Raw genomic sequence first — 21,070 nt, forward strand, 5'->3', positions numbered from 1 at the left:
AAAATAAATAAATAAAATAAATAAATAAATAAAATACAAACTTTGACTTACATGAAGTACAGTCCGTTTCCACAGAATTCTTTTAAAAAACATACAATAAATAGTTGTTTTGCAGTTAGGGTTTCTACCAAAGGATATGGAACTATGATGATCAAAATCTTCCAGCTCATTTTTTTTTTCAATTAAACTTTTTTAATGCTATTTGTCATATTTTGCTTTCCTTATTTCTACAGCCAACCTGAGCATAGAGCATGGAAAATATTCGTCAGTTTCTCCCATTTCTGGCAACTTGGCAGATGGGGTAGCCTCATTCAACCTTTCCACAAAAGCAAAGCATCGCCATGCAGGCCTTAAAAAGGAAATGTGCTACATTCTAAAGCAAAGTAAAACCAGAAAACTTCAGAAATAAGTGAGTACTGAAGTCACCTTTGGCCCTAAGAGTTCCTGCCAATCCCTAGAGAACCTGGGTTTTGCTTTGACAACAGAAATCCCAGGAACAAGAAGGAGCATATGGTCTAGCCAAGAATTTAACAAGTGACCAATGCAACATTTTGGTGCTCAAAAGAGCCACATGCATAGTACACAAGTGAACCAGAAACAAGACTCTTTCACAAACGGGCTAGCAAGAGAATTACTTGTTTTTCTCTCGTGTTACTCTGGGAAAGAGTTCATGTATAACCTCAAGCTTGTTTTCAGTCCAAGTTCACAGTACCAATGTGGTTTGAAAACCATCCAGCCTAGATTTTAACTTAAAGTAGACAAATGTTAGCATGCTGCTAAGTGACTGGCAGAAGAAATTCTCTCAGGAGAAATCTTAACCCAAGTCATAAAGTGTTTCCCCAGATGCAGTTCCAAGTGAATGAACTCTTTTAAAAAATCAATATTCATGAAATATATGAGAAACAAGATAGTACAAACACAAACTAGCAGAAACAACCAACCTAATTGAATAGGCCTCCAAAGATAGACACTACTAGAAATAGATAGACCAGGCAAATACTGATTCCTCAAAAAAGTTAAAGCAGAAATATTAATTTCAGACAAAGTTCTCTTTAAAGTACTTGAGATACAGATCACTACACAATAACCAATGTTTCAATTAATTAAGAAACAAAACAATAATTCTAAATGCATATGCATGTAACAACATAGTTTTTAAACAGGAAAAGCAACATTTATTAATCCAATAAGGGAAAAAATGACAATCACTGTAACAAATAATTTAACATAAATCTCTTAAATAGTGTTACAGAAGAACAATAAAGTAGATTCAAACAGCACAAATGGATAACATGTTTGATCTAAAGCACATAGAACAGTGCAATAAATCATTGCAGAATATATATTTCCTTCATGTACATATTATATAGTTATGATAATCAACTGTACATCAGGCCATAAAGGTAGCCTCAACAATTATCAAAGGATGAATGACAGGCAGATGACATTGAGTGCTCACAACAAATTTAATGTACAATTTACATCAAATAGCCAAAAAAACTTCAATATTTAAAAGAAAGTATTGAACAATTCATGAGTTGAAAAATATACAATAATGGATATTAGCAAAAGCTTAGTACTGACAGAAACGAAACTATCACACAGAAGTGCCGGTGACATAAATCTGAAAATTTACTTAAAGGGAAATGGATTGGATTGCCTTAAGTATGTATATTTGAAAAAAAACTATAAATAAATAGCATTAAGAATGAAAATAAAGACATAATTATACAAGCTGAAGAATTTAAAAAGATGAATAAAGAGAAATATGACCAATTAATTATTGCAGCAGAAACATTACAGGAGTAAAAGGAAAAAAAAAGATACTTATCAAATTTGTCTTAAAAATATGTAGGAAACCACACGTGCCTGTGATCTCAGCGACTCAGAACAGCCTCAGCAATGTAGCAAGACCCTAAGCAACTCTGCAAGACCCTTTCTCAAAATAAAAAATAAAAAGCACTGGGGATGTGGTTCAGTTGTTAAGCAACCCTGGATTCAATCCCCAGGATCAGGGGGGAAAAAAGTAGAAAAATCAAAAATATTAAGGAATTGGAAATAAAGGAAATGAATCAAAAGTTTAAAAGCTTTTTGATATCAGAGAGCTATTGAAGCAAATTCTCCCTAACATATAAGGATGAAATCATTCTAAAGCTGCACAAATTTTTCCAGAGAATAGGGGAAGGGGAAGGAATGTTCCTTCAATCATATTTTAAGGGACACGCAAAACCTTGCTACTAAAAGCAGACAAAGAAATCAAAAAGAAAGGGAAATTACAAGCCTCTTGTAACCATTAATGTATATTATATAAATCCTACACAAAGTAAGCTCAAATTTAATCAAGCACTGTACAAATAACATATTGTGACAAATAGGTTTATTCCAGGACTGTGAATGGAGTTTAATATTAGACAATCAATTAATGTGATTTATCTCAATAACAGATTAAAGGAGAAAAACTATCTGATAATTATAATAGATGTGGGAAGAAACATCTAATAAAACTAAACATCCATCCATGTTAAAAATATTTTAGCAAATGGAAAATAGAAAGGCACTGCTTCAAACTCATAAATGAATACACACACACACACACACACACACACACACACACACACCCCTTCAGTAAATGTCATACTTAATGGAGAAATGTTGAAAGCATTTCTTTTAAGACCAGAGCCAATACAAAGATACCCACAGTCATTATTTCTGCTAATAAACATTTTTCTGGATGCGTGAAAGATAAATAAAGAATATAACACTTGGAAACAAAGGGGGGAAACCTGTCATTTGAAAATGATATTATACACATAGAAAAACCTAAATAAAGTGCAGAAAATTATTTAAATTTTAAAAACACTATACTGAATTCTAAATACAAAATTCATAGAGAAAAGTCCATCTCATTTATCTATACCAGTAGCAATCATTTACAACAATCCACAAGTATATAAATTGTTCAAGAATAAAATAATGATGTGTAAACAAGCTATTTACACAAAATCACAAGACTTTATGAAACTATTGAAAAATTTTTAACTAAAATGGATAAATATAACATTTTCTTGGAAATTTCTTAGAAGTCCATATCATAGAAATATTTTTTCCCTAAAAGATATATAATTTCAATAAAATCCCAATAAAAGTCGCATTTTTTTGTATTTTTGTTCTTAAACTAGATAACCTAATATTAAAATTCATTTAGGAGTGAAAATATCCAAGAACAATTAAAACATTCTTAAAGATCTTGAGCAAAACAAAGTACCCCATCAGATTTCAAAACTTATGTAATCAAATTTACACTAGAATGCCACGGGTGAAGAGATGAACAATTAAAACCATGAATTAGAATTAAGATACCAGAAACACATCCACATTATAGAATGTGATTTACATCAGAGTCAGTTTTGCACATAAGTGAGAGAAAGGTTTCCACTTATAAAGTGAGGAAAAGAAGAAACCAACAGAAAAATGGGGAGGAAAAACAAACCAATGGTTCACAAAAGAAGAAAGCCAAAAGGCTAAAGAGACATCAGAAAAGATGTCCAACCTTTTTAAAATCAAAGAAATGCCAATTAAGACAACAACAAGATACCATCACATATTCATCAGAATTATAAAGTTATCAAGATGTGGAGCAACTCTCATCCCCAGTGGCAGAAAGATAACTGTGTACCCACTTCAGAATCTGATTGGGTTTTTCCTAGTAAAGTTAAACATCTGCATACCCCTACATACTGCCATTCCCTTCTAGGTATAGACCTGGCCTAATCACATCATAGCACATTGTTTATAACAACAACTGTCTAAACATGATCAACAGGAGAATGCTTTAGCAAATGCGAGCATATTGATACAAGGGAATATCATAGGGCAGTAAAAATAAACTAGAGTGATAATGTGTTCATTTTAATGCCCCTGCTGGCAGCAAGCCTTATACAGTGGTGAACTGGGTTGGAATTTACTTCAACTCTGAAACAACAGATGAATCTATTAAAAGATTGTTTACACAATCTCTTAATATTCTCAGGAGACTTTTCCTCTGGAATTTTATCTAGATCTTTACACCAATATAATGGGACCCTTGCAGGCATCCATCATGAGTTCATCCATATGAAGTAGACAGTATAAAAGTATAAAGGAATAGGTAAGGGATAGAAGAAAATCCATTGTCTGAGCTAAAATTAGATACGTTTGGGTTCATTGGGACAATATAAATAAGATTGTAGTTTTGTCTCAGCTAAAAGGTGTCTTTAACTCTGTGTATTAAATGTAAAAAAATCTGTTTTACTGGAAGCTTTAGACTGAGAGTTTGCTATTTCGTGCCCACTGGTATTGTCTGAGATTACAAATGGAAAGGGTCATAGCTGCTCTTTGACATCTACCACTCTGGAATTAAATACAATGAGCTCCAACTCATTCTTGAGACAAGGCTCACACAGTCCTAAAAATGAGAGTTGGTGATGATGATGGCTCTCAGGTATCTTCAATAAGATCATGTCCAGGACCTTCAAAGACAGTTGTAGAAAGTAACTCTGTAGGATGATGTCATGGGATTTCTCTAATCAAGTCCTGCTCCATACATTTCAGCCCCTTAACCACAAAAATTCAAAAAGAATTCATTGAGCTGTCATAACAGGCTGGCCTTGGGGACACCATCCACTCCTTTTCTGTGGACTCTTTCCCAGCCTCTGCCTTTAATCTTCTGAAATAGCTGAGACCAGGCTGGGTCTTTGAAGCAAGATTTTACTAACCAAAATAACAATAATAATAATAACAACAACAACAACAACAACAACTAAATAAATTTGATGAAGATCTAAACAGGCTTAGGTGGAGTATCATCTCTTCTTTGACCAAAGTCCCCTTTGCTGGGCATGTCCCTGAGCAGCATCTCCCCTCTGCTAAAATACCTCAATACCAATACCCTTGGGCACATAACTAAACCTCAAAGAAAAATGCACTAGAAAAAACAGAAGGTCATGAATGATGTCTAACTACTCAGTGTCTGATTCAGTTAGTGGCACTAATAGGTGTCTTTCTTGGAATAACTTTTTGTTACCATCTCAGCTGAAAGAAAAGTGTCCATTGATTATTGACTAAAACATTTACTTGATGTTAGGAGTTCCAAGGAATTGTTTCTCTCCAAGATCTAAGAATCATCTGTCACATAGCCAATTCTATTTTCCTCTGAGTGGATACCTCTCCCTCCAGACAAGTGACCATAAAATCACCTATCTCTCTCAGATGAGACGCAGCCACATGGTCTTTCTGGACAGCCTCATTAAAGGAGAATCCAGTGACGATAAGGAGTCGGGGGTTTATTCCTCTGATATCACTCATGTGTTTAAGTCAGCTCTTTTGCTGCTGTGACCAAAAGACCCCACCAGCACAATTGTAGAAGAGGAAAAGTTTATTTGGGGACACACAATTTCAGAGGTCTCAGTCCCTGGACAGCAGGCTTCATTCCTCGGAATTCGAGTTGAGGCAAAACATTGAGGAAGAGTATATTGAAAGGAAGTAGCTCACATGGTGATCAGAAAACAGAGAGAGATACCACGTACCACATACAAATATATAACCCAAAGTCATGCCCCCAATGACCTACCTTCACCAGCCACACCCCCACCTGCCTTCAGTTACCACTCAATCCCATCAGGTGATTAATTCACTGATTGGGTGAAGGCTCTTGTAATCCAATCATTTCTTCTCTGAACCTTCTTGAATTGTATCACATGTGAGCTTTTGGGGAACATGTCACATCCAAACGATAACGCTCATCTCTTTTAGCAGAGTTCACCATATAAACTGTATGTGGGGCACTCAAAGTCTTAGTTCTTTAGCCTCAGCTTTAAAAAAAAGTTAAATGTCTGCACCTTCTTAATGAGCAATACAGGGTTGAGAAAGTCTTGCTCATTTTGACCAGCTCTGAACTAGAGATAATGTCACTTCATTAAAAACCCCATCAACTTTATCTCTAAAGTTATTCCAAGAAAAGTACTTGAGGATTTCCTAATTAACATGTGGCAGCAGGTGCTATGAACAAAGCAGGCACGATTATAATAAACTGAAGTCAATAATTCATAAACGATAATGTATTATTAATCAATTATTGGGTCCTGAATAACATTTAATGAGATTAAGCTGATTGCCAGGCTGAACTGTTGGATGCGTATTGATTTAATCAGAGTGCTTAATTAAACTATGTAAGCTGCCCACCAAGTCATTATATCACAGCTTCCTTCAAAGGAGGATAGTTTCTATTCTGCTTCTCTCTTTCTTTGAATTAGGAATTATTATTGATTGAAAAGAAATTAAGATAAGGATCCCTGTTTTTCATGACAACTTAGGAAACTGCCATGCCATCTGATGACATTTCTTTTCAATCAGAAGGAATAAATGCTGTTTACATAAGTGTGCATAGAGTGCAAAGTGGTATGTAGGATTTTTTTTGTTTTCTTTTTTTTCCAAAAAGTTCAGAATCTTAATAAACAAAGAAAGCTAAAATTTTTTGTATCATTAAAGAAAATATAGAGTCACTTACAATCTTTTAAAGACAGAGAAGCTGAACCTCAAAGTTGTAAAAAATCCTTCAAAATGCTAAGATAAAATATGATTCAAAGTAAGGTGTCCCCCATCCCTTTCCCAGCCTCAACTGTCCCCAAAACCTCAAATTAAGCTTTAGTCACTAAAGACAAGAGAAGTATACCCATTTTATTCTGTGAGCTTCCAACAGCATTTCCAGAAGCGAAAGCTGTTTCCCCCGCAGCTGCAAGCGTTCAGAATCACTCATCATTTACAACAATGCATAAATCTGTGTCTTTAGACATTCAGGTCCTTCTTTCACTTGTCACATTGCTAATGATGGGAGTTATTTATATTGAACATTGAACAAAATGTTTTCTGCTCAATGTTCCAGCCTGATGATCCTGCCTGAGGGGAGACAGTGACAGCTCTGTTGGAGCATCCTGGGGTCCAGGGAGCCCTGCTGGTCTTTCTAATTAGGGCTTTGCCCTGTCAGTTTCATGAATAGCCACTTCTAAATTGGATGTGCATCACTACACATTGAGGATGGCCTTGCCCTGTAAAATTCCAGGAAGTCAAAAATCCACAGCTGCCACCTGGATGCAACACTCAATGAGTCACAGAAAGTCAGCTGCAGGGAAGGTACACACAAGACACTGGGGCAGTAAGGACTCCCTCAGCTGTGGCATGTGAGCTCTTGATGTGATCATCTGGTGGCTTGGAAAGGGAACACATGTGCATACCAGCTTGAGGGGAGAAGTTGATCGCTCAATCATCACCAAGGTGGCTATGAACATACATTTTAATTATCACATTTTGGACAGTTAATGTGCCTGAATTCAGCTCAGAACCTGTGTTCCTGAATCTCTCTTGCTACTGGAATCAATGGTGTGAGCTCCCAGCTACAGCCTCCAGAGGCTCCTGTTTACAAAAGCTTGTTTGGCCAAAAAACTTCCTTTCTACAACTGCCTTTGAAAGAAAGGTGATGGAAAACCACCCCAAACAAACTGGAGATTGCCATGTTATCTGAATCCGTTTCTCTCTGCTCAATCCAACCCCTGCTTTCAAGAAGAGAAAAGTGAGAGTGTACACAATCTCAGCATTCCATAAGGCAGGCTTACAATGGATTGCATGTGTTTTGTGCTGAGCTGGGAGGGAGGACAGTCCATGAGCTCAGCGGTGGCTCTCCACCACCACACCCTTTCACCATGATGATCTTTCTCACCTGAGCCCCAGAGCAATGGAGTCAGCTGATCATGGACTGAATTTCTGAAACCATGAGCCCATAAACTTTTCCTTCTCTAAGTTGTTCTTTTCAGTTCTTTTAGTCACACTGACACAAAGCTGACTAAAACAGTTGTAATCTTAATTCAGAAATTCCAAAATATTTCTTCATTAAAATTCATACTGTCTATGAAGGAGAAAAACAATTTCAAGAATCATAAGAGAAAGGGTATTCTTTTCAGCAGGAAAAATGCTATTTCAGAATATAGAATAACAAATATATTTATTTCAAATTACAAGCAAGCTGTCAAATTCCTATTATCCATTGTAGTAAATTTAAAAACTAGACTTTCGTTTTCTTTTGTAATGGCAAGCCATAGCATATAAAGTGCAAAGATCAAGGGGTAAGAACTTCCATTTCATGAATAATATTAGTCTAAATAATCTGAGCAATTCTTCAAATGAAACAAAAAAAATGCTGAGAATATCTTTCCCCAAATCATTTTAATGTATTGCTGAATTGGTCCAAACAGATAAAAAAATCTGTAGATACCCAAAGCAAAGTGAAAACAAAGCAACCTTGGAAGATGAGCATTAAAGCATGTTTTTCCCCTGAGGATTTCAAGAAAACCTTGAAGACCTTGCGCTTCTGCATAGAAGGCTTCAAAGTACACAGAAAGCCAGGAGGAAATCGTAGGTCCTTCCCATGCCAGGCATCTAGTAGGAGAACCCTGCATAGATAGATGTAAGACCCAAAGGTTCTTCTGTCTCAATTCACAGAATAGAGGGTCCAAAACAACTTTTTAAAAATATATTTTTAGTTGTAGATGGACACAATACCTTAATTTTATTTATTTATTTACTTACTTACTTATTTATTTTATGTGGTGCTGAGGTTCAAAGCCAATGCCTCATATGTGCCAAGCAAGCGCTCTGCCCACTGAGCTACAGCCCCAGCCAAAACAACTTTTTAATCTCAAAGTTTCCCTAGAAATTTACAATGACAAGTAAGTTCTCACACAGATTTGAATTCAAGTTCCATATGTGGTCCCAAAAAATTCCAAGGTAGGGATTGTGGTCATCCCAGGATGAGAGAACTCTCAGGTGAGGAGCAGAAACAATACAGATAATTTGACAGCCCAAATTGTCTGCTCCCAGGCTCTGGACCCAGGTCAGCTTCCACAGTCCCATGCTCTAGTAGACCCAAGGTGCTGTAGACACAGGCAAGGGTCTACCCCTGTGGATACAGCCTTCATGCAAGTTCTCTGAAATTCAGCAGACAGATTCACCTCAGGAGGCCCTGCACCTGGTCAGCCTTTGTAGACTCAGGATCCACAGACCCCTGATCCACAGGCTCCAGACCCACATACCTACTGACCTAGGCACCAGCACCTGACCAAGGATTCCAGCAAGAAGCCTGCCCAGACAGCCCACCAAAAATCTCTGGATCAATGAAGTAAGAGTTGGTTTTTCAAAACAGATGAAATTGATAGATCTTTAGCTAAACAAAGTAGGAAAAAAAGAAGACAAAATTATAAGTAGAATGAGGCATTATAACTAATATACTATGAACAATTAATTATGTGTCACCAAATTGCTAATCTAGAACAAACAGATAAATTCATAGCAACATGCAATCTAACAAGACTGCATCATAAAATAGAAAATCTGAATAGACCAATATGTAAAGAGAACAAATCAGTAGTCAAAAAACTTGCAACAAAGAAAAGCTCACAACCTGAGGACTTCAACAGTGAATTCTACCCAAAATGTTAAGAATTGTCTCCAATTCCTCCCATACCCTCCCAAACAATTGAAAAGGAGAGAACAGCCCAAAACTTGTTTTTTAATGGCAACATTACCTGATACCAGAGCCACACAAGAACACTACAAGGAAAGAAAATTTCAAGCCAATGCCCCTGACTAACAGAGATACAAAAGTTCTCAAAAAAAAAAATAGCAAAGTGAATTCCATAGCTCATTAAAAGGATCATGCATGATGATCAAGTGAGATTTAATGTGCTATAATAAATATAATACACAACATTAACATTAAATAGAGCACATCACATCAATAAATGTTATAATGACATTAACAGAATGAGAGATTAAAATCATATGATAATTACAATAGCTGCATAGAAACAATTACAGTCAATATCCTTTCATGATTTTTTTAAAAAAACAGGTATATAAAAAATGTACCTCAACATAAAAAAGGCCATATACAACATTAAAAAGTGCCTTTGCTAGCATCATACTCAACCTGAAAAGCTTGAAGTTTTCTAATATAACAATGGGAGTTCCAGACAGAATAATTGCATAAGAAAAAGAAATAAAAGGCATAATTTTCAGACTTTATGTTGTTATATTTTATATTATATGTTATGATAAATAGAAAACCCTAAAGACTCCACAAAAAAATATTAGAACTAGTAAATTCAGTGAAGTTTCAGAATATAAAATTAACCTACAGCAATATGTAACATTTTCACATATTAACAACAAACTATTCAAAATGGAAATCAAGAAAACAATCCTATTTATGATAATATCAAAAAATATAAATAAAATATGTAGGAATAAACTTAACCAAGGAGACGAAAGATCTGTACATTGAAAACTTTAAAACATGAATGAAAGAAATTGAAGAAGACAAATAAATGGAAAGGTATTCACGTTCTTTAGGAGAATTAATATTGTTAGAAACCTGCATACTATCCAATGCAATCTACAAATTCAATACAAGTCCTGTAAAAATTCCAACAACACTTTAAACAGAGAAAACAGTCTTAAAATTCGTATGGAACTTGCCTGGTGCAGTGATGCACACCTGTAATCCCAGCGGCTCAGAGGCTGAGGCCGGAGGATCATGAGTACAAAACCAGCCTCTGCAAAAGTGAGGCGCTAAGCAACTAAGTGAGGCCCTGTCTCTAAATAAAATACAAAATAGGGGTGGCAATATGGCTCAGTGGTTGAGTGCCCCTGAACTCAATCCTGGTACCCCCCCCCCAAAAAAAAAAGAAATTAATATGGAACCACAAAATATCTGGAATAATCAAAGAAACCTTAAGGCACAACGCTGGAGGGAATCACACCACCTGATTTCAAAATATACAGTAAAAACTATAGTAATCAAAACAAAATTGTACTTAATTACTTTCTTACTCCAAATATAATCACATTCGGGATTAGGGCTGCAACATGTAAAATTGTGGGGAGAAAGTAATTGACTTAAATTCATACATGGGAGAATAACAGGGCAATGAAAAAGGTATGACAGGGATATCAACTTAAATATGTCAACATGGTTTAATATCAAACTATGTTTATCAGAATAACTATGTTATATAGGATGTTTTTTTTGTTCATATAAAATCCAAACAGGAAACTCAACAGTAGATTGGCAAAGATAGGCAAATATGTGATTAAAATATATAAGGAAAAGTGAAAGACCATTTGCTACACAATTCCAGATAGAAGTTACTCTGAGGCAGTAACAGTGGATACCATTGGGAAAAATTCTATATGACACTAAAATATGTATGAGCAATGTTGTGTTTCTTAAGATGGATAGTGTGTGTATGGATGTTCATCTTATTTCTGTTTCTAAATCTATATCTATATGTTATATGAATTCTTTTGTAAGTATTACATAAAAATGAAGTTCTTTATTTTATTAGAGAAGACACAAATTCTTATTTCTGGCTTTATATTTAATAGCTACATAACCACACACAAGTCACTTTTACTCAGAGGCCCAGGAGAGGCAGTTAGGTTGTTGTGTTCAAGAAATACAAAGAAGGTGAGTGTGGCTGACTGGTATTGACACAGGGATCAGACTGGTATTGACACAGGGCAGAGGCAGTATAATTTAGACTTGACTAAAATTATAAGGGTTATTAATGTTAGCATGAACACACGGGTACTCAACACATTAGAGAAGCTTAGCATATATTTCTTGTAGTATAAACAACCAGTCTTACACAAGGGGAATTATATCTTGAAGATAAAGGATTTTGTCTCATTACTTCATAGCCAAAAGAGGAGGTAGAGAAGAGGGGTTAGGGTTGTGGGGTTTGGGAATTGGGCAGCTTGGGTATAAATCCAAGCTCTAACTCCCATTTAGAATATGAATCTAAACATGGATATAAGTATAATTCTCCCCACCCTTACTTCAAAAGGCTGTTGTGTGAAACAATCATTCATACATAAACTCTTTGTAAACAGTTCATTACCTTAAAATATATAAATCGTTACATTTCATGAACAAATTTATAGATTAGAATGTTTTGGGATCGATTCTGATGAACTATATTACATGTTTCTGGTACAATAACCACATAGCGAAAACTCTGGTTCCCTTGTTAATTGAGCAAATTATTCAGGTAATGCAAAATTTGTTTTATTTCCCTCTGAAATAGATTATATTTTATACATATTGGCTTTATAATTATGTTTATACTGGGTTCTCATGATATTTTCAGGTCTCTGAAAATGAACATTTCCAATAGTCAACTCATTATTCCTCTGCAACGGCCTTACTCCCTTTCTTATGTGTTCCTTGTTGATATTAAAGGACAATCAGTCACCAAAACCACTCACTTCTTAGACATGTCTCTTGAATTTATACTTTTTGTCCCCATTTCCCTAGACCGATCTTCTTCAGGAATTTCATCATCCATGAAGATGACCAAACTAATATTGATCCTCACTAACATATCAAACACACACTATGTGCCAGGCACTGTTCTAAGCCCTTTAAAATCTATGGATTAAAGAAGCCAGTATTATTATCCATAGTTTACAGATAGGGACACCAAAGTACAGGGTATTCATCTTTTATGAGGTCATAATGCTAATGAATGGCAGAACCAAGATTTGAGGCCCAGAGAGTCTGAAGGCTTAAGGGCTCCATGTCACTACTAACCTGCTTGGTCCAGACTTGCCTCCACCTTACTGCTACAAAACCTTCCTCCAAAACAAATCTGATTTTGTAATTCCGCTATTTCTAATCACATCGCACTAACTCATCATTGCCTTCTAAACAAACTTTGTAATATGAAGTTTCCAACTTCTTAACATGAAAAAGATGGTGATTTACCATGTAGCCCAACTGAAAAGACATTTCCCCCAACTCCTGTGAATGTAGAAGACTAATCTCAAGATGGAGATCATATGGTCCCATCCATAATGTGGGCATAATAATTATGCCCTTTCTTAATACATAAGACAACTTATGAGGACTAAATGATATTGTGTAAAACTGTATAAGATCAAAGTACTTATATGATAGTATATAAGCCAAGTTGTTTAACTGTTATGTTTTATATCTTTCCAATCCCCTCCAAATCGCCTTGGGAGGAGGAAGTATTGGGGGCCTTTTATTGGAGTGACCAGGCCAAAATGGGAAACAGAGTGGACATATTCAACCTGTCTAAATGTCATAAGAATTTTCAGGATTTTTTATTAAAATAGAATGAGATTGTTGTGAGTCACTGCTTACACGCATACAGATCAATGTGTATGAGAACCAGGAGGAAAACCAAATTTAATGTGACTTAGATGTGTTTTACATAGTCTCCTTTTCATTATTCTCAGAAAAGACTCAGATTTTTCTTCAAATTGGTTTTGGATTCCCAACTGAGGTTTCTCTGAAAGCAAAGCTCTGTTGATATAAGTCTACCATGTGCATGGGGCTTACACAGACTACCCTTGTGGATATAAATCCTCCTTAATTTTACCATGTGGATAAATCCTCTCTGCTCTGTACCTCCAATGCATTTTATTTAGCCTGTTTTAGTATAACTTGCTGTATTGTAGTGACCTATTCACATGACTTTCACACACATGCAAACACACATACACACACACACACACACACACACTCCCTGACGTGTGTGACAAGGATTAAACAATATTTATCTCTGTATTCTAATTATCTGCCATGATTCCTTGCCCTAGTTGCCTGAAGAGATGAAAATCCCAAGTCAAGGGAAAGGTACATTGCAGTTTCTCTAATTCTAAAATATTTTATTAAAGATTTCCAGGGAGAAAAGACATTATATTCTTTTTTTTTCTTTTTAGATAAAGACATTATATTCTTACAGTTAATTTTTTTTAGCTCAAATATTTGTCAGAAGCATCACTTAATAGGAAAAAAATGGCTTAACCAGGAGACTAGAGGCCTGAGATCTACCACTCTAACCAACTAGCTGGCCTACCTAGGCAGGTGAGCCCCCATCTCTGAGCCCCATCCCCTACGGCCATCTGAGACATCAGAACTGGATAGTCTCTCTGGATTTTTAAACTCTAACTTCAGTGATCCCATAGTATTATTTAGCCCCACATGCCTATGGGAAGTTAAACAGGAAAAAAAAGAAAAAAAATTTCCAAGAGTGAGAGGTTTTCACTTCGCTTGCGTTTCTGTTTTGTTTGGACCTCTGTTGTCACTTCTAGCTCTCCCCTCATACCTGATCAGGTGCCTCAAAAAGAGACAAAGGCCAGAGAGGATGGAAAATGATTTGTGAAGAAGCCAAAAGGGGAATTCTGTAACTGTGTATTTTTCCACTCCATTCTAATTTAAAACCACTTACAAGTGACAACTCCCAGCCCGAGGCAGGTGCCTGTGGTAGCTCATTACACCCTCAGGACCTCATGTAAATCTTTTTTCTGAGAATAGCTATTGTCTTCCAAGGAAAAGCTTTTAGCATAATGGCAGGCTGAATAGAACATTGCTTTTATAAGAATATCTTTAAGGAAAAGCAAAAAAAAAAAAAAAAGGTATTCTTTAGCAACTGCAAATGCAACCTCAACTTTCCCCCATCTCAGGTCCCCTGGAAAGAACAGCATGTGAGCCATAGGGAGACTGTGGCAGTGGAGTGGAATTATCTCACCTCCAGAGACATATAAAGGTTATGCTCTGCTCTTCTAGGTTTTAATAAATGCAGGGTGGAGGTGTCTCAGATTGCAAAAATAGCAGATCCACCCCCTCCCATCCACCTTTGTTATTTCTTGGCTTCTCACCAGTCTGTGAGCTAGTATTGACTATTCACTTACAGAATGAGAATTTTCAAGAAGAGAATGATACTTTCCCTCAGAAAATTCCCACAAATTAGTTCCTCCTCTCGTATCACTCTTAAGGACAGTCAAGACATTGCTGTTATGTGGGCTGAACATATAGATGTCCAACACAGAGGGGGAAAAAAAAACCTCTTGAGAAAAAAAATGAAGCATCCATCACAGAGATGCAGGTCTTCAAACTAAAATGGGATTCAGTTTTTGCTGGGTAGAAACGGTCATTTAGAATATGACTTCATAGGGGAAATGTGGAGAAAATGGAAAAGTCAACAAAATGATGGAAGACTTCAACAGGTAGTGTGCTGCGAGTAAGTGTATTTCTAGGGAAATATTCAGTGAAAGCAGTGCCTAGGAGGCAGGGTAATTGGGAAAGTGGGATAGAGCCTGGAGTCTCCTTCAATGACTACTTACTGCCCTCCTGGCCCACAGATGGATATCTGCCTTCAGTGAGGGGCCATCTGCAAAATGAAGATAAAGACAAGAAGTATAGGGAGTTCCAAAGGTCAGGAATTTCCACACAAGGCAGCACATTCTGTGTGAGAAAAGGAAGAAGGCAGAAATGGTTTGGGGAATGGTTGAGTCTGGGGAAAATATAGTACTCGCCTTTCCAGGATTGGGTAAATACCTTTCCAGGATTGGGTAAATAAGGATCTCCACCCTCACCCCCAGGCTTTCTTTACTCTGACTAGATCTTCAGTTGTTTAAATTTAGCATCTTCTCTTGGTTCAAATTCAGGAAAGTAGAAACCACACACACACACACACACACACACACACACACACACACAATTTCTGAGAAGTATTCAAACTAAAGGTTTCCAATTTCTAGCTGGAAGTTGTATATTCAAAGGGTCTGCTAATCAGAGTATCTAAGAACATATAATGTGTTAAAAGATTATACTAGACTGTGTAATTATGCCAGCATACCATTAACTAATGTGGACTAGTCTCAGAAAGCATTGAAAACAATGTCCTGGGTTGATCTTGCCAACCAAATCTTATCTCCAAACTTGCACCTAGAATGTCTTCTGTCACAACTTGATGGAGCCATTGTCCCATTCTGTTAGATTCTGTTTGTTCCTTCTTGTTTGCTCCCTGATAATGCAAATCTCAAACATCCTGGGCTCCTTTGGCATACCAAATTTTGCCAGTTAGGGAGGACCTGGGCTTCCTGATTCCCCAACACCTTGTCCATCACTGTCTCTGACATTGGGTGAACTATAACCCCTTCTAAAGACTCCCTTTCATCATCAATTTCTTCTCAAGCCTGTATCTTCCATAATGGTTTCAGTGATAACTCTCCCAGAATTTCCTGTTCACTGTCCCACTGAAAAGGGCAGAAATCATGTGTCTTTTGCAGATCTGCCAGCATCCTGGTTCTGAGGGATGAAATCTCTAGGTGTAAAGTAGTGAGCCTTCTCTCTTGGGAGCGTTGCAAGAAGGCATTGTCCTCAATTCTCAGGGCAGTGATAAAGTATATAGCCAGCAAGTCCAGTAGCTACTGAACTGAAAATAAATTTATCAAGAAAGCAAGGCTAAACGTTTGCAAGAAAATAACTTAAAAAAAAAGAAAATGCTTCTGAAAAATAAATCAAACCAAATAAATATTTCTGGGAGGCTCTCTGGAGTCCAGACCCCAGAAAGGAATAAAAGTAATCAATAAATTGTCCTCAATTGTCTCCAGGTCTGGGACTTTAGACCAAACCACCAGGGGAGCCAACCTTGAGCAGGAGAGTTCCCCCATGGGTCCCATAGCCATGTTCTTATTTCTTGGGTTTCTAAAATAGGACTCAAGTGGCAATCCTACACAGGGGAAAGAAAGTCTTTCAGTACACAAATCCCTCTTTATGAGGGGTGAGTGGCAGCCACTGAACCAGAAGCTGGACAAATCACAGCCAAACAACCCTACTCCTAGCAGAAGCTGACCTGGTCCCTGGGAGGCAGCAAGCAGGTAAGACAATTTAAGCTCACCTGGAGGGAGGCCTGAGGCAGAGAAATCTTGAGCTGAGGGCTTATTTGCTGTGTTCTCTTACTAAATCAATACTTCACATTCCATGGTTCAAAGGAAGTCAAGTGGTTTTATATCTGAATTACAGGCATGGTGTTTATGTTGTTCTGGGTTCCTTTTCAATTTTTTTTTTTTTAACTCAGCAATGGCAGGTGTACATGTACATATTGCATACCTCCCTAAAATTTTGTTATTAAGGCCTGAGACTTTGTTCCCAGCACCCCGGGGGGCCCAGGCCAGCTGTGCAATTTTCAGCTCTTGAATCTCAGGCTGGGCCCAGAGAACCTTCTCTCCTCATTCCTGACATACTGCCGGAAACACCACCATGAAAACGCTTCTATTAGGTAAGAAAGCAAAATTCACTGTGAGCTGCAAGAGACCAGGATTTTTGTGCTATGCTTAACATGAGCTGTTTTAACAACTACCCTACCCTCTAATTTGAAGGCAGAACAGGGAAGAGAGGAAGTGCTGGCTTACCAGCTGAGGCCAGAATGTTGAATCAGAGCATGAGGATGAACTCGGCACATTTGCTGTGTGCATACCCACTGGAATCAGAAAAACAAGGTCTAAAATCTGGCACCACCATCGATCATGGTAGTTAGCTTTCCTGAACCCCTCTTGCCCTATCTCTAAAATGGGGGTTCCTGAAATTAATCACCATAACTGATACCAATGAGTCACATAGCCCACACAAATAATATTTTCACTAAATTGACAAGAGTTCAGAACTCTTATATGATTTGGAGAAAGGATGGTTGTATAGATACCCAGACTTTGTCACGTTTTAGCTGTATGACTTTTGATCTCTCCCAGGACCAATTCTACAATTTACAGGATTCACTACCCAGTGAAAATGCAAGGTTTCTTGTCAAAACTTCAATTTTTTTTATTTGAAGCTCTTTCTTCAATTTTTATATTTTTTAGAAATTTTAATTGACACATATTTAAGGAGTACTATGTGAGATTTAAATACATGTATATGATATGCAAAGATCAGATCAGGGTAATTGGCAATCTGTCACCTGAAACATTTATCATTTTTTTGTTAGAAACATTCAAAATCCTCTCACTGGCTATTTTAAAATATATAATTAATTATTGTCAACTATAGTTACTTACCATGCTATAAAACATTGAAAGTTATTCCTCCTATTCCAATTGTACCCCTGTACCCACTAATCATTCTCCCTCTCTCCCTCCCCAACCCCAGCCCTACTACCCTTTCCAGCCCCTGGTAACGACTACTCTAATCTCTATTTCTATGAGATCCACTGTTATCCACTATTTCCACATATAAGTGAGATTGTACAATATTTATCTTTCTGAAACTGATTTATTCCACTTCACATAAAGTCCTCCAGTCCCACCCTCGTTACTGCACATACCTAGTCAAAACTCTTTAAAGAATGTCAAGATGGTAATAGAATGTTTAACAAAGTGCATGGCTCCTCTAAGCAGGGGGCTTGTGCAACATAGGGCTAGCAAGGCCATGAAGACAACCTAGCTATTTCTTTCACCACAGTCAAAGCTCTGGATTCCTCAAGCTCTTGCTCAATGATCATTTCTTGCAATTGACAAAAAGCAAAGAAACAGCATTCCTCTGACCATCATAAGCATTCTCCTCTTCCTGCCCCCAATACCTCTGGAGATTAACAATGGCTACAATATTAGCATGTGTTTAAGAGGGAAAAAATTATAATCACACTTGAAAGTGTATGTTTATTACAATGAATCATATAGACAGCAACTAGAAACCAGACTCCTTTGATTCATATAAGAGTGAACTAAGACAACACTTCTCTGTCTCTTTTTTTAACTTAACTGTTTCCTAGGAACCATTTTGTAGGGAACTTCACTGTTTCAAGTCCTCTCCTCAAAGTAAGAATGATCTCTTTGGTTATAACATCAGCAAAAGTACCCATGTCAGCATAAACCAACCTGTAAATACAAAAGCACCCCCATGTCATAATTACACAATGGGGTTCCACTCTCCTCCCCTTAGAAATGGACCTTGCAAAGCACAGACTTATATGCAACCAATTTCTTAAATAAATAAATATTCAGTGGAGATTTTTCCAGAAGAATTACTGTCTCTCAGTCCCTAGTACAGTTCATCTGCCAAGTGGAAGACCCTATGACCATTAGAGAAATTGCTCTTAAATGCATAGAACACATAAGTTTTGAAAAACCCCTTATTATTCATTAAACTATGTTAGGGCCTCATTAATTCAGATGGGATAATCAGTTGTTGATTAGCCAGGTTGTTAAGCATCATTGTCAGGTGTGATGGGGTGTGAGAAATTACATTCTGTAGCCACCAAAGAGTCACCTGAAGGCCATTAGGACTTCATCAGGTAAGGAGTTATCTTCTGGGGATAAATTACCTGGGTTTTATTCTCCTGTCTTCTTTTCCATCTCCCAGACTTCTTTGTATTGCAAAGCATTCTTCATTCTGTTTGGTTTTTCTTGCCTTCCTAAGTCTGGAGCTACATCAGAAGCTGTTTTCAAAAGCGTGTTGATCACAAGTCAGCCACGTAATCACGACTCGAATATTGAAAGGGCACTGTGTATCTGTGTGTGTCTGTTTATCTGTGTCAATGTGTTCATATATTCTGTTTCCTTGTGTGGTGTGTGTGTGTGTGTGTGTGTCTGTGAGTGTGTCTCTGTGTTTGGTTTGGTCTGATGGTTCTTGGCTAGAGCCTCCCTCACACTCTCAGCCTGTCAGACCCAGGTATATGGGTTCTCAAGGGGATTTTTCAGCCAGGGCTCAAAAACTCAGCTTCAGAAAAGTCCCTGGATTAGAAATTGGAAAAGATCCTGGTTCTATTTTCAGAAAGGAAGTGACTGTCATTACTAATCTGCTCTCTATCCTAGCAAGTCATTTCATCTCCTGGACAGTTGGTAATTCATTTTCACTCTCTTTAACAACAGAGTGACGTTACTATTTACCCTTTATGTCATACCAAAAACACTGGGAGTGTATTTTTATAAAGACAGAAAAGTCCCTGTCCGTTTATGGAGTGGTCCCAGAACTGCAGAGGACACTGCTAGCCCGATTGTCCAAGAAGAGAGTTCTTGTTTCACTCACGGAACTGCTCCAGATGGTCAGTGCTGCTGGACTCTGGCATGGCTGTGATGGTCACCAATGGACATGGGTTCCCTCCCAGAGTGTGGCAGAGAACCTCCTGCCGGAAGTAGACTTGCCTAGGGTTGATACTTTTTTCCAAGATGTCGAGGTGAGTCTGAAGCAGAAATAAAACAAGCATGCACATTATTAATATATTGGTAATAACAGTCATAGCAACAGATTATGTTTATTAAATCCTTACAGTTTACAAGTATTTTTATTGACCCAATTGATCCAGTAGATAGTGGGCATGGAGTGATTGAAAAGAGGCTGTTCTTACTATCTAGGAGATTCCTAATGAAGCTGAAGAGGAAGCATCTTTCCTGCATGTGTCTGCATAATGGAAGATCTGTTTTCAAGTTGCACTGAAAGTTTCCGTGAAACTTTATGTTGCTCAGAAAGGACATAAAGCACCCTTCCTGTCCCCATCACATGTGAAGGGTGTGGTGGGTACCATAAAGACAGAGCACACCCAGAGCACTGGGAAGTGTGAGATGAGCACTCCAGTTGCACACAGTGTAACGGGACTAAGCACTGAAGAAGAGTTATGACCATATTGAAGGAAAATTACAAGCAATTAATTCCAGGTGATGGCTAAGCTCACAGAACAACCAAAGAGTAACAACTGATGTATCCCACCATACGTCCCCATTTCAGTACTCATTAAAAACACAGAATGATATAAAAATGGACTAGCCATTGAAATCGGGACACCTGATTAAGATCTGTAAGACCTCTAAAAATATTTTCAGTAACAAAACAGTGGGATTAATCATACATAGACAGGGTGGAGATTTCCCCCAGCCTTCTGCATACCCTGTCTGGTTACACTGACTTCAGTAAACAGAGAAAGTGCTGCCATTCTTCACAGAACAAGAACATCAGAGCACAGAAATTACCCTCCCACCCAAAGATCTGAAGTTCTCACTCCACCAGGTTGGTATTAATAGGGCCAAGGAGAAACCATCCACCCTGATCCTTGACAACTAACAAGCCTGGTGGATAAATGAAGTAAACATGCATGTCAGTCTTAAGAAAACATTTATAAAATATTCATAAGTATATTTTTAAGAGGGGAGTAGTCCCCCAAAAGGTAGTCGAGGTGTT

At 37.4% G+C, this 21,070-nt stretch overlaps 1 protein-coding gene across 1 annotated transcript in view; it reads right to left on the reverse strand.

The window, feature by feature from the left end:
* The window catches only part of Agbl1 (AGBL carboxypeptidase 1), a gene marked incomplete at its 5' end in the record, with an annotated part of 696,476 nt that overhangs the window by 545,288 nt on the left and 130,118 nt on the right, over nt 1–21,070 (reverse strand). Inside the window, one exon of the mRNA XM_048790140.1 lies at nt 19,925–20,078. Within this exon, the coding sequence (XP_048646097.1) occupies nt 19,925–20,078 (154 nt within the window). The remainder of the gene's footprint in view (nt 1–19,924; nt 20,079–21,070) is intronic.

This window comes from Marmota marmota, unplaced genomic scaffold (genome assembly GCF_001458135.2).
Source record: "Marmota marmota marmota unplaced genomic scaffold, marMar, whole genome shotgun sequence".
In the NCBI taxonomy this organism is placed as follows: domain Eukaryota; kingdom Metazoa; phylum Chordata; class Mammalia; order Rodentia; family Sciuridae; genus Marmota; species Marmota marmota.